We start from the raw sequence: 13588 nt of genomic DNA, 5'->3' as shown, positions 1-13588 counted from the left end.
AGCCGGAACTGTCCTTTTTTACTGTGTTTACTGTGTGCACCTAGCACAATGGGGTCCTGCTCAAAGAGTAGTTATCAGTGGTTTGCTGTCAAATGGGAGACTGTATCTAGTGTTGTCTTGCAGAGGTCAGTCCTGGGTCCTGTACTATTCAATATTTTCATTAATTACTATAATGGATAATAGTGCGTATGCTTATCGAATTTACAGATGACACCACATTGGGAGGGGTTACAAACACTTGGAAAGACATGATCAAAATTCAAAACAACATTGACAAATTGGACAATTAGTCTGAATTCAATAAGATGGAATTCAATAAAGAGACGTGCAAAGTACTTCACTTAAGAAGGAAAAATCAAACACACAACTACAAAGAGAATAATTAGGTTGGTGATAATTTATAGTTGATCACAAATTGAATATAAGCCAACAATGTGATGAAGCTGCAGAAAAATGATAATATAGTAACAGGAGTATCATATGTATGACATGGGAGGCAATTGTCCCACTCTACTTGGTACTGATAAGGCATTAACTGGAGTACTGTGTCCAATTCTGGGCATCGCACTTTAAGAAAGATGTGGACAAATTGGAGAGAGTCCAGAAAAAACAACAAACATGATAAAAGCTTTGGAAAACTTAGGGAAAGGTTAAAAACTGGGCATGTTTAGTCTTGAGACAAGAGGACTGAGAAGGGACCTGATAACAGTCTTCAAATATGTTAAGGGCTGTTATAAAGAGGATGGTGATCAATTGTTCTCCATGTCCACTGAAGATAGGACAAGAAATAAGGGCTTAATCTGCAGCAAGGGAGGTTTAAATGATTATAAGGGTAGCTAAGCTCTGGAATAGGCTTCCAAGAGAGATTGTGGAATCCTCATCATTGGAGGTTTTTAAAAACAGGTCAGAGAAACACTTATCACGGATGGTTTAGGGATACTTGGTCCTGCCACAGCACAGGGGGCTCAACTTGATGACCTCTCAAGGGCCCTTCCAGTCCTACATTTCTATGATTCTATAAGATTGGGGCTTGTAGGCACTATTCTCAACACAAATAATAAATAATAATAAAAGCTGATTATGTTTTTTGCATAAAGGGCAAGTTTACATAAAAGCAATTGTATTGGTGATGTTTATCAGTTTATAATTAATATTTAGTATCTTAACACTAATTTCTTAAGAGACTTTGATTTAATAAGAATAGGATTTTTCTAAAGCTCTTATCATTGGCCTCTCTCTTCCTCTCCAGGTTAATGGGAGTTTTACCAGATTTCAGTGGAAGCAGAGTAAGTCCATTGTTGAGTGCTTCTGAAAATCCCACACTGAGGGTATGTCTATACTTAAAATGCTACAGGGCACAGTAGCGGCACTAAAACACTTCGCTGCTAAAGCTGCCTACATTGATGGGAGGGGTTCTTCTGTCACTGTAGTTAATCCACCTCCCCAAGACACAGTCAATGGAAGAATTCTGCCAATGACCTAGTGCTGTCTATACCGGGGGTTAGGTTGGCATAGCTACGTCTCAGGAGTGAATTTGTCACACTCCTGAGTGACGTTGCTCTGCTGAAATAAGTTTCCAGTGCAGACCAGACCTAATATTTTTAAAAGAAAAGCAGTTCTTTTGTTTCAGGATTATACTCGCCTAATTTAATTAGGACTCCCAACATGCACCTGCAAGTAGCATTTTTAAGTGAGAAAAACAGAAAAGAAAGCAAGTAGGAAAATTCACAGTAGGTTACAATTGCATCTTGATTGGATACAGTACCTAATACTGGTGCACTAATACTCCTGATGCGATCTTCAGTCATTCCAAGAAGCAGAAAGCCAGATGAAGAAGCAAAGGTGATGGAAAATCCAGCAAAATGAAGTTACAGAAAGCAAAGAAATAAATAACCAAGCATTAAAGGCAGGGGGAAAAAATGACAGAAAGCAAAGTTACACTGTAAATGAAGGTGGATTTGCAATGGCATGTATGGAACTTAAAAAGTTTTGCACAAATTGTCAGTTAAAACAGATGGGGATGACTTTTTCGTTTATTACTAATAATACTTTTTTTTTTACCTCTTTCCAGTCAATGGCAATGTGTTGCAAACCTACTGTACAGCTCAAAAATAATAAAAAAGAAAAATCTCAAAAGGACCATTCCCCAAAGCTACATGGAATTCATTAGGAATGGGGAAACTGAGTTCAATGGGAAGAGAGGGGTACTCAGCATGTTTGATAATCAGACTCCGTAATTAGGACCTGTTCTAGTAAAGCATTTAAGTATGTATGTAGCTTAAGTACATGCTTAAAGTGATTTGATGAAATGAAGTCTTAGTTGCTTAAATATGGATTTAACAGTGAGATTTTCATAGGCAAAAAGGGTATTTAGGCACCTAGCCCCCTTAGAAAATCCAATGGTATATATGTAACTTTAGGCCTTAATAAACAAAATACATGCTTAAGACAGGGAGCCGTTTGAAGAGAAGCTAAATGTCTTCCTCCAAGTTTTAAATCTGATGAGTCTCTTCTCCTTCTACTAAATGCATCTTTTTCTCATTAGTGTCAATGAGTTATATGCAATATATACCGATAACAAAATAGACCACCAGGACTTTCTCCTGAAGCAAGTGTTTACATTCATGCTAGACAGACTGTAAACAAAGAATAAAATACAGATTTTTTTTTTTTTACGTCAGATGGCAAATATCTTGGGGCAAAGTCATTTGTTAAAATAACTTTCTTAACCAACTGCTTTATAACTTGTCTTTATCTTGGCCTGGCTAGATGTTTTGTTTAGCAAAAGAGGTGAGAGCGCTCTGGAGTTCCCAGGAAGGTTTTGCATTGAACAATGATCACTTATTATTCATAGAGTTACGTGTGCGAGGGGCTTGATTAAAGTCCTGTTTTTAAACAGCAGAGGTTTGTTACCCACTATAATACGCCCGGCCCCCCAATTTCTAGCCTTTTTCATTGCTTAACAAAATGATTTAACTAACATCCAAGAAGCACGTGACGTGATGCCAGCACAGTTTTATCATTCAACGTAACAAAAATCAGTACACTGATCTTAGAGACATCCTTTACTTTGCAATCTGGCAAGTTAATGCATCATTTTGATTTTAAGTACCATCTTAAAAAGGAACAGAAATTTCTTTCCTGAATCCTCTGAATGAAACAGCCCACTATTCTAGCTTAAAGGATTATAAAACATTTGCTTTGTCAGCTGGATCGCACAAAGGAATTTGTTTATATTTATACGCAATTATTCAAACACTTGCAGGGAAGCAGGAATACATACTCAGGGTCAGTACACTGCTGTCCTCATTGTCATTCATTCCAAATACATTTAGGGAAGTGGGAGTATTGTATGTTCCATGATCTCCGTTGTGTGTGGGTCGAAGAAGCTTCCCTGGCAAGGTCTGATATTTGTTACTCTTCACATATGGTTTATTCTGTATTTTTTTTAAAAAAAAAATACAAATTATTTGTATAATATTTGTAAAAAAGGCACTGTATTCATTCAAGGGACAGGCAAAGCTACGTGGAGGTCGCAAATATTTTTTAAAACCATGGTTTTATCCTATGGGTGATTTAATTTAAAAACAACAAACAATAAATAACAACAACATGCTTTTCTAGCTAAAGGGAAGTTTGTGATATAACACCCTCCACCCACCCTCCAAAGCTATGGTAACACAGTGGGTACCTATCTACTATGTTAAAGTGTAAAGTATTGTTAAATACATTGTATTTATTCTGTCATTAGAATTTCCTTTCTTTGCCCTTCTTTTCCTTCCTTCCCACTCCACAGTTTCACTGCATACTCTCTGGTCCATATTTCACCTTGTTTTTCCAGTGTTATTTCCCCCCTCTTCTTCTCTATACGCTCCCTCCCACCTGCATAGTTACTCCCACACAGAGCTGCACAATAGTGAAATGTGAACGCAGAAGCATTTGAGTTTCAATCAAACTTAGGTCAAATGTAATCACCCATGTCTAGTAGCATGGTATAAATACAGATGCAAAACAAAGAGAATATTAAATAGAAGACACATTTTTATGAAAACCAAAGTTAGGCTAAAAAAATTTGCTAAATAACTATATATAGTTAAAATAATTTTCATATATTTAATGTACTTTGCACTAACTTTCTTTTTAAAATTACTAATGGTTTTAACATAACTTTTAGAGGGAAAAGCATGGATTAACTTATATTTTAGAGTCATTCTATTTAGAGTGGTTACATGAACTCCACTAACTATTCCATACAGTTTTTGCCTGTCTCATACTACAGCAGGTCCCAGTCTACACTCACAGCCAGCCACAGTGCTTAGCACTGTATATAATGTCATTGAAGTCGATGGTACTATTAATCTTGGTAGGGCCTATGCCTGGTAGTAAGTGTTCACATCATGAAGCCCTCAAAACATCAACGTTCAATATACACCTCTACCTTGATATAACGCCGTCCTCGGGAGCCAAAAAAATCTTACCGTGTTATAGGTGAAACCACGTTATATCAAACTTGCTTTGATCCACCAGAATGCTCAGCCCCGCCCTCCCAGAGCACCGCTTTACCGCGTTATATCCGAATTCATGTTAGATCGGGTCGCGTTATACCAGGGTAGAGGTGTATTGTACTGAAAGTGAGCGGTACAAAGCAACCATTCACCTTTCTGTTGTATAGGCTAAGCTAAGTATAGGAAAACACTGAATTTTGTTACAGTAAACCTTGGTAAGGTCACCTGCTCTGGTGGGCCAAGTTCTCTAAATAGGCATGATGGATGCATTAAAAAACTGCATATCTGCCTGCAAAAACCTGTATTTGTGCATACAAATCTCATTGTTAAGAGTCTAGTGAGACTATTTTTAAGCTGAAGTGTGGGTTTCACAGGTGTACTTGCTGTTCCCAGCTTTGAAAAGTTGTCCAGGTAAAGCGTGATTTCTCAGTAGAATATTGGTATCACTATTTGTTCAGGGTTTCTTCCGAATGAAAGGATGAGAGGCCATCACTTAGGACTTGGTGCACACTCCAGAAGTGGGAGAAATTTAGAAATACCAAGTCCTCACTGGAGAAGTGCTGAGCACACTTTTACTGAAGACAGTGGCAGCTGTGGTTGTTCTTTGGATCAGGGTCTTATTGCTAAATGCTTATTTTGGCATTATCTGAGAGTACATGAAAGGAAAGGAATGCATGAGGATAAAGAATGCAAAACATATTTAGCCCACAGAAATACATCAAGTAACCTCATGTACTAGCCCTACCTTTACTACGCATGCTACAGGAGAAATATAATAGAAACCATGGCTAGTAAAACATACATGGGAAATGTACAATTGTACCCAAAGAGTAATGTGTAATTTACTTTACACAGCTATTATATTTCAAATGTAATAACTTTATGTAACTTTGTACGTCAGTATTAGTTTCACGTTTTGCTGCTAAGTTTTTTTTTTTAAATCCTTCCCCATCTCTCAAACTAGTGAAGATAAAAGTATAAAAGTGAGTTTATAAACTATTGCTGTGTGTCGTATTTTCTACACAGAGGGTAGAATATTCAGCTCACATTGAAATCAATGCAATTTTTACCATAGATTTCAACGAGAGTTGGATCTGGTTTGTCTATTTTCATAGATTAAGACCAGAACAGAACATTAGATGATGACAATATGACCTCCATAACAACACAGGGCAAATAACCTCATCAACAATTTCTGGATCAAATGAAAACTCCTGTTCAAGGTGGCTAAAGCAGCTCTTTTAGACAGACATCCAGTCTTGACTTAAAGACAGTAAGTGATGGAGAATCCATCACATGTCTAGATAAATTGTTCCAATGATAAATTACCCTCGGTGTTATAAAATGGCACTGTAATTCTTTTCTGAATTTGTCTAGCTTCAGTTTTCAACCACTAAATCTCGTTATGCCTTTTCTGATGGATTGAAGAGTGATTAAAAAACTGATTTTATTTTCCTTATTAGACGATCGGAAAATCCAAGTCCTCTCAAGTCCTACCCCCGCCTTTTTTAAAATGTTGGTACTTTAACAATACAAAAACAATTTAAGAGACACTGAATGAGAAGTGAAAAAGTAGTCACTCCATCAATGCACAATCACAGAAGGCAAATGTTAAAGGAGTTAAGATACAGTCAATATACCTCTTGCTCTACAACAGGTTCTACTGGTTTCCCGTCTACATGCTACGGAGTTGCAGGGAGGGTAATTTCAAAATTTGATGGAAAAAAGTAACAGACAAATGTTAGTATAAACGTACATACAACACAAAACAACAGTTTTAGTTTGATTTCTAGACAGCGATTCTATTTGAAGATATTAAGAGGTCTATTTTCTTCTCATTCAATAATGTATAGCTCCTCTGTCTTTCCCCAACCACTTTACCAAAATGACCCCCATCTAGATTCTGTTGAGATCAATGGGATATTTTGCTTTCAACTTCCACAGGAGCAGGATTCGATCTAAAGATTAAGAATTACTTCATCCAACACTTATTTATTGCTTCCTCTGGTGTTAGATGTGTCAGCTGTTTAACAGACCACAACAATATAATATTACATAATGATCTAGGATAGGAAATGAAGAATATCTTATTTAATTGAAGCTGTATGAAGAATTTAGGTAGGAATGTAATTACGCAAACAGTACTTTGGCCGGGTCAACAAGGCTAACTTTTACTTTAGAAAAGAAATGTTTTGGGATCTTTAATTGTTGCAAGTAAAAAGGACCTAAGTCTTAGACTCCATGTAAAATATTATACCTTCAGCAATACAGTACCCCTAGTGTTGGTCTATTATGGCCTCAGTGGTAGAGTACCAACTATTAAGGCCTTGACTCAGCAAAGCAAGTAAATGTACTTAATTTTAAACACACAAAGAATCCCATCCATATTCAGCATAGCACTTAAACACATAGGTCCCACTGAAGCATATACTTCCAGGCTTTTTTGATCTGGGGCCTAAACTCACTAATGCTATTTTCTGTGTCATCTTGTTGGTTTCTCCTCCAAATACCGACCAAGCCCTACAGTACTTAGCTTGTCAGATCTGAGTAGCTCAAAGCCCAAATTAGAATACCTGCACACCTATATTTGCATATGCATCCTGTATAGCCTTTTAAAATTAACAGCATATACAGGAGCACATCAAGGAGAAAATAGACCTTTAAATTCAACAAGGAACTAAAAACCTTAGTCCTTGATTCATTTACCATATGCATTACTACAATAAAATGAGTGCAAAATAAGTTTTAAACACGTTTTGTTAGATTACAGTTATATTAACAAATCAAAAGATCACATAAAAGGTTTTATGAAAATCTAGAAGAAATTTTGGAATTAACCATATTTTTACTGGATATGGTTACATTAATTCCATTTAAAAATGATGTATCAATGTGCACGGATAAGTACTATTACACAAACCTAGTAAATGTGTCATACAAAAAAACAACAAAACTCTGGCAAAATTAAAGTGGCAGTGGGAGAAAACCTAAATTTAGCGAGTAGAAATATGATCCATTTGATCGTGTTGAAATAAGACTTGATCAAAGTGAAAAATAAGCCAACCTGAAATGCATTTAGCCTTGACATTAACACTGCTCCCCCTGTTTAAATAATATAATAGCAACACCAGCGTCAATAGTGCCATTTATATCAGAAGTCTAGCTTGGGAAGTAACAAATATATTTACAAGCAAACAATCAAACCACAATCATGGGCAGAAATAATACCATAGTCTCAATATTTAGCAATTTAATTTATTTTTAGATTGTGATCTAATTAATAGTTTAAAAGGTTTGTTACCATTGAAGTCCTTGCAACTCATAGGACTTAGTTATTTTAAAATACATAAAACAAGTGTATGTTAACTGTGTTCATGATTAAATCCATTTTAGCCTTAGCAAAAGCATTACAATTTGCTGATAAGGTGAAATTACACAGTAAATAAATATTGTATAATGTCATAAAACAGAATTGGCTTATGGTTATCAATCAGGACCTGCTAAAAGCTTCCTACTGTACATTTAATAGGAAATAAGAGTCAATATGCTCACGGTGTCAGATGCTGAATCTGAAGAATATACTACAAAAATAGAGCTATTTTATGAATTCAGTTAATGGTGAAGCCTGAAAAGGTCCGACTCTGAATAAAAACATCTACTTTCAAAAAGAAAAATATGAAAAAAAAAAAAAAGAGTATATTGTTCATTTGTAGGGTAGCCCAGTGCAAAACTCTTGTGATCATGTGTCCTGAAACTTAAAGGCATATTGAGACGTGCAATTCAAAAGGATATTAATTCCCATGACCATTTATACACTGGAGATACTTCATGTCAATGCATTTTCCCTTTTTCCCTTGTTTGTCTGGACAAGGCAAATACTTGGTTCATTCTAAGCTCAGACACGGGGTGGGGGGGGGGAGAGGGTTTGAATTACAGTATCAGAAACCTTTTTTACATACAGTATTGTTGTTGGTTATGTTTAGCATATGCAAACAGACAGACTATATATTATATAAATTGGCACTGATGTCTTAAGATTTAAAATTAAATGCTAAAAGTTGTAAATACTTATGAACCAACCTTTTCCATGGATTCACTCTGCAAGTCCTCTAGACTACTTGACATTTTTTTCTGTGGAACCCTTAGAAAGTATAAAATAATGATATTGGAAAATTAAAACAACAACAATTAATGCAAAATAATGTCTGTGGAATCATATATATTATCAAGATGATACAGAAATGGTGTGATACCACTCTGGGAATAATCTGCAATTGATAAAAATCTTTAAAACCACCAAAATTGCAAAAACTGGCAAAGTCACCTGTAGGTTACTGATGAACTAAGTGTTCTGTAGATTTCAGTTAATCTTGGTGATAAGTGTCACAAGTAATATTGTTCTTACCTACTTCTGGTTTCCAAGGATTCCTCATGTGGAGAAATAAAGTTATTTGAAGGAACTGGAATGCTTCCACTGTTAATCAGAATAATATAGCTTGTTATAAGTGTTATGTACACATCTTTATCAATGACATTGCTAAGTCAGCACTATAAGCATATACAACAAGCAGTGCGTCCTCATCTGACCACATATTGTTAGCTTTGTACAAATAGGCAAGATTAAATGTAAATATCTGAATACGTTATTTAGATCTAGGACAATTTACAAGACTAGGGTCTTACCTGATTTCCAGAGTTTTTTGTGGCAGTAAAGATTCCATAGTTGGTGACAATTCTCCTGGAGGTATCTGTGTAAAATATGAGTCCCAGTTTGTGATTCTAGACCATGTATGTTTGAATCTCAAAACTAACCCACCAAACACACACATATGTACAAATAAATTCACCTAGAGCCAAATTCTGCCCTGAGTTATTCTCTTGCAACCATAGTGAGATCAATTGTGTAGACCATCTCTGATATGGTGGAGCTAAAAGAAGAAGTTACTCCTAAACAATATATTTGTTAAATACCTCAGGTTTGACTAATTCTGCTGGGGGCTTATTCATGAGATTCCACTTCTTCAAACTTGCCTCAAGTTCCTCTTCACTGCTACCAGACAGAATTCTCTCTGAAGAGCCTGGAAGAGTTAAAGGATAGAAGTGCTTTAATAGACTAACTGGCTAAATGAACATTTGATGGGTTCCTATATATTCTTTCTGCTTAAAAAAGCAACTGTCCTATACAGTATTTTTAAGTGAGATTTAAAATGGAGCACTATATCTATATGTAAATAAAACAAACTGAATATTATTTTTTTTGTCACTGCACATGCTACATTTCTCTTACTAAAAGGCACATGTGTTAGAATAAGCATTCTCTATCACAATCCAGTTTCTCATACTTCATTCCAAAGTGAAGTTATACGATGGCATTTATTTAAATACAGAAATGTACCTTGAAATTCTGGTGCTCACAATCCAGTGTCATTTTATCCTGACACAGAATATCAGTAATGACGATCAATAATGATTCACATCAACAGAACACCTCTCATTAAATTCTCTATTTTCCAGCTCATTAATCTACAGAGTACTTTTTTCTTTTTTCTTTAACCACAGCAGTTGCCGAATCACTGATCCCCCAGGGACAGTTCCTCCACCCTAATCTGAAGATGCTGCACAGAACTAACATTTCCAGCTTTCATTTGACTTTAGTGACAGAGTACTTAAGCTAATTCACAATGAAATAAATCCATGTCACATGTCAAAGCAGCCTTTAACTCTGACACAGAAGCCTGCAGGGTAGATGTATGCAATTGAAAGGTAAATCTGAAACGGGCTGAAGTAGAAGAAGAGACATTTTTCTTTCTGAATTATGTTCTCTTCTAGGCCTTTGAGTAGAGCAAGGTTTCCTTTGAGATTTAACCTGTTATAACATCTAATTTCAGTAACTGCTGCAGAAATATAGAAAGTATCAAATTACAGCCAAGTCTTCACTTGGAACTTGTTCAAAGAGTGTCTGAACAGATCTTGTGCATTGGATCACTGCAAAAGGACTTATAAGAGTTTCATTATGTCTCTGGAAAGGGTTATAATTATGTAAAACAAAATACTGCCTAACAACAGCAGACCCTATTCAGCTAATGAAAATGCATGACAGGTCAGAAAACATGAAAATTACTTTCAGCTTTTCTTTTGTCTTTCAAGTCTGCTGAAAAAGAAGACTACTCTGGCTGCTATGCTGACACAATGGTGTCACAATGTTGTGTTAACAAGAAGTAAAGGAATAATAGTATAGGCAAACTCATTGGTGATGATATTACAGATCATATGAGACCTTCCAAATCCAACCTAACACCACAGATGCTGGAACTAGGGGTGCTGCCACATCCCCTTGCTTGAAGTGGTTTCCATTATATACAGGGTTTACAGTTTGGTACAATGGCTGTCAGCACCCCTACTATAAAAACTGTTCCAGCACTCCTGCCTAATGCAGTGAAAACACCAAGCTTGGTGTTTAGTAAAATTTCTAATGGCGGTAATGGTACTAACTTAGGGTCTGGCCCACAGCTCATGGAGTCAACTGAAAATTCCCATTAATTTCAATGGGCTTTGGATCAGATCCTTAAAATGTGCATTTTGTGACACTTTTTTTTAGAAGAGAAATTGCTTTGCTTATGCTTCCTCTTACCTTCATGCTATTCTAAATGCAGACAGGATGGATGATATTTCCGAGGCTTGTCTAATCAGATGGGCTAGTATTTTATGGTGGATAAATCTGTTTACTAAAACGTCAATTATCCCTCATCTACCTGACTGAGGTGGTTTGATCATAATCACCTATGGAAAACTATTGCCAGCTACATTAAGCCTTGCTGCTGCCACATGGATAGACTATTTCCTGGTTTATTTGGACTAGTGTGCATTATTACCTTGTTAGGTTCAGAAGACAGCCAGCAAACCTTCTGTTGTTGACTGAGCCCTTGTGATGTGAAGTGGAAGGTTATTTGGTGTTGCCACAAAGCCTGGCTTCCTATGGGCACATCCTTAACAGTGTAATTTATCAGTGTAAATTATCATAGCTTCATTGACATCAGTGGAGCTATGATAATAGAGGTAATCTAAAAGTGAGACTACCCTAAAACACCTATCCCATTCTCAACGTAAGTGATGCAATGGACAAGGATGATCCCCAACTACATCCTAATTAATTAAGTAGTGTTTTGTAATACATTGATAAGGCTGTAGTTTTTTCTCATATCAGCATTTGCCCAAGTAGTCAGCTGTGAATATTTGTTTTGGAAGAATTTACTATACTCATTTAATAAATCATCATGTGCAAAGAAAAAAAAAAGGTTCTCTTAACAGCCATCAGCTGCATCCAAAAATAAAGTTCTTTGTAATGAACCTTCTGTAAAAACACTTCTTACATCAAGGAAAACAATGACCTGTACGGAAACATTGCATCCATAATTCTAGCTTGCTGTTCGACAGCTGATCATTTTTGCTGCACTTGGACTTAAACTGATGTGAAAGAAGTCTGAATAGTATTAAAAGTATAGTGACTTATTATCATCATCCCAGTAAGGTCTCCTGGAGCCATATTGCACTGCTGAAATTTGTGTCTTATTATTAATTAAAGAAGAGTATAATTAAAGAATTAAAGCATCTAGTCATGCACATTGCAAACCTATGTTAACACAAGCACTTATTGCTTTTGAGCCCTCTTCTTCTCACTTTTGTTATAACCACTGCTGGTCTTGTCTTTAGATTCTGAGCTTTACTCGGGCAGAGTTTTGTACTCTGTACAAAATGGGGTCCTAAATTCTTACTGGGATTCCTAAGTGCTAGTATAAAAACAAACAATAAATCTGATTGACTGAGAAGCTCTCTCATGTCAAGGAATCTTAATGACACCATTTAGAGCAACACAGAATTTCAGAATTACATTCCAACCTGCTATTAAAAGATGTAAAACAACTTTTAGGTTAATACTTTCAAAACTGACTAAGGGATTCAGCCATACAAGTCTATATGAACGGGAGTGGTGTGGCTAAATCTCCTAATCAGTTTTGTCCCTAGTTTTATGATGTGTAGTATAGCATGTTAACCAAAATTAAATGTCTAGAATGTGACAGATGAAGATTATAATTTGCCTTAAACAGGTTCTTTTTTTATGCCTTATCGTGTGGCCTTCTTTTTATGCCTTATTAAGGAATATTCATTACAGAACATACAGTATTCAGGAAGACCACACATGAAACATTATCCACAACATTTATTTTACCATGAGCTGCTAACATTATCTCCTTCATCCTTCTGTACTGGCTTAGCAGCACTGTTAACTCCTCTATTCGACGATCCTGCAAAAAAACATTAAAGGGAATTCATATTCAAAGTGCCAAATTTAATACGATTACATTTGTAGATAAAGTAAATTATACATATTATTAATAGATGTACATTCACTGTGATGCCTGGGGATTTGTGCCTATTTTCAATAGGAATCGTGTCCAGAATCTCATGTGCCTTGTATAGAACATTTATTCCTCAACTTTTAGCTGGCATTGTACATACTATTTGCTGAAATGTATAAATTTACTATTATATTTAAAAAACCCAGATTAATTTGATACCAATGACAAATCAGTTATTTACAGCAATAAAGAAATTTGGTTTGACTGAACTGAATCCTCAGCTGTTCAGGAGCAGCACTTGACTCACCTTTTTCACCAGCTCCTCTCCCCCCACCCCTGAGGTCATAATGTAGAGCAGCCCTACAGCTGTGTTAAGTTGCACTGGCTTGATTGACGGGGATCACTGAAGTACAGTGTGACCTGGCCACATCCTCTTCCTACATTCAACATTCCAACATTCAACATGCTGCCACACAGTGGGCCAGGAGGGGATGGTATAGAGTCAGATATGACAGCTATATTCTGTCTGAGGATTTCCCCTTACTGAGAATCTCTAGTTCACCCGCTTAAGGCCAGATTTTCAAAAATGGCTCAGCCCGCAACAGCTCTCCCAAAAATCTTTTGAAAATCTGGCCACTTCACTGAGATGTCTGAGTGGGAGCACTGAGCTCAATTGGACAATCTGGCTTCAACTGTGGGTGCCAAGTTCTTTTGAAAAATCTATCC

General features: G+C 36.3%; 1 protein-coding gene across 16 annotated transcripts in view; it reads right to left on the bottom strand.

The window, feature by feature from the left end:
- PPFIBP2 (PPFIA binding protein 2) overlaps positions 1-13588 on the bottom strand; it is a 206031-nt gene that overhangs the window by 17628 nt on the left and 174815 nt on the right. For 12 of the 16 annotated variants that reach the window (XM_039533458.1, XM_039533442.1, XM_039533447.1 and 9 more), the window contains 8 exons: positions 12733-12808; positions 9477-9583; positions 9189-9253; positions 8911-8979; positions 8586-8646; positions 6146-6187; positions 3284-3437; positions 1766-1810 (listed from right to left, as the gene is read on the bottom strand). In XM_039533458.1, coding sequence (XP_039389392.1) covers positions 1766-1810; positions 3284-3437; positions 6146-6187; positions 8586-8646; positions 8911-8979; positions 9189-9253; positions 9477-9583; positions 12733-12808 — 619 coding nt within the window. The remainder of the gene's footprint in view (positions 1-1765; positions 1811-3283; positions 3438-6145; positions 6188-8585; positions 8647-8910; positions 8980-9188; positions 9254-9476; positions 9584-12732; positions 12809-13588) is intronic. The other 4 variants (XM_039533445.1, XM_039533451.1, XM_039533448.1 and 1 more) reach the window with 3 other exon arrangements.

This window comes from Mauremys reevesii, linkage group 4, assembly GCF_016161935.1.
Source record: "Mauremys reevesii isolate NIE-2019 linkage group 4, ASM1616193v1, whole genome shotgun sequence".
Taxonomy (NCBI): Eukaryota; Metazoa; Chordata; order Testudines; family Geoemydidae; genus Mauremys; species Mauremys reevesii.
Note: the sequence above shows the minus strand (reverse complement) of the source record. Positions and strands in the feature narration are given on the sequence as shown.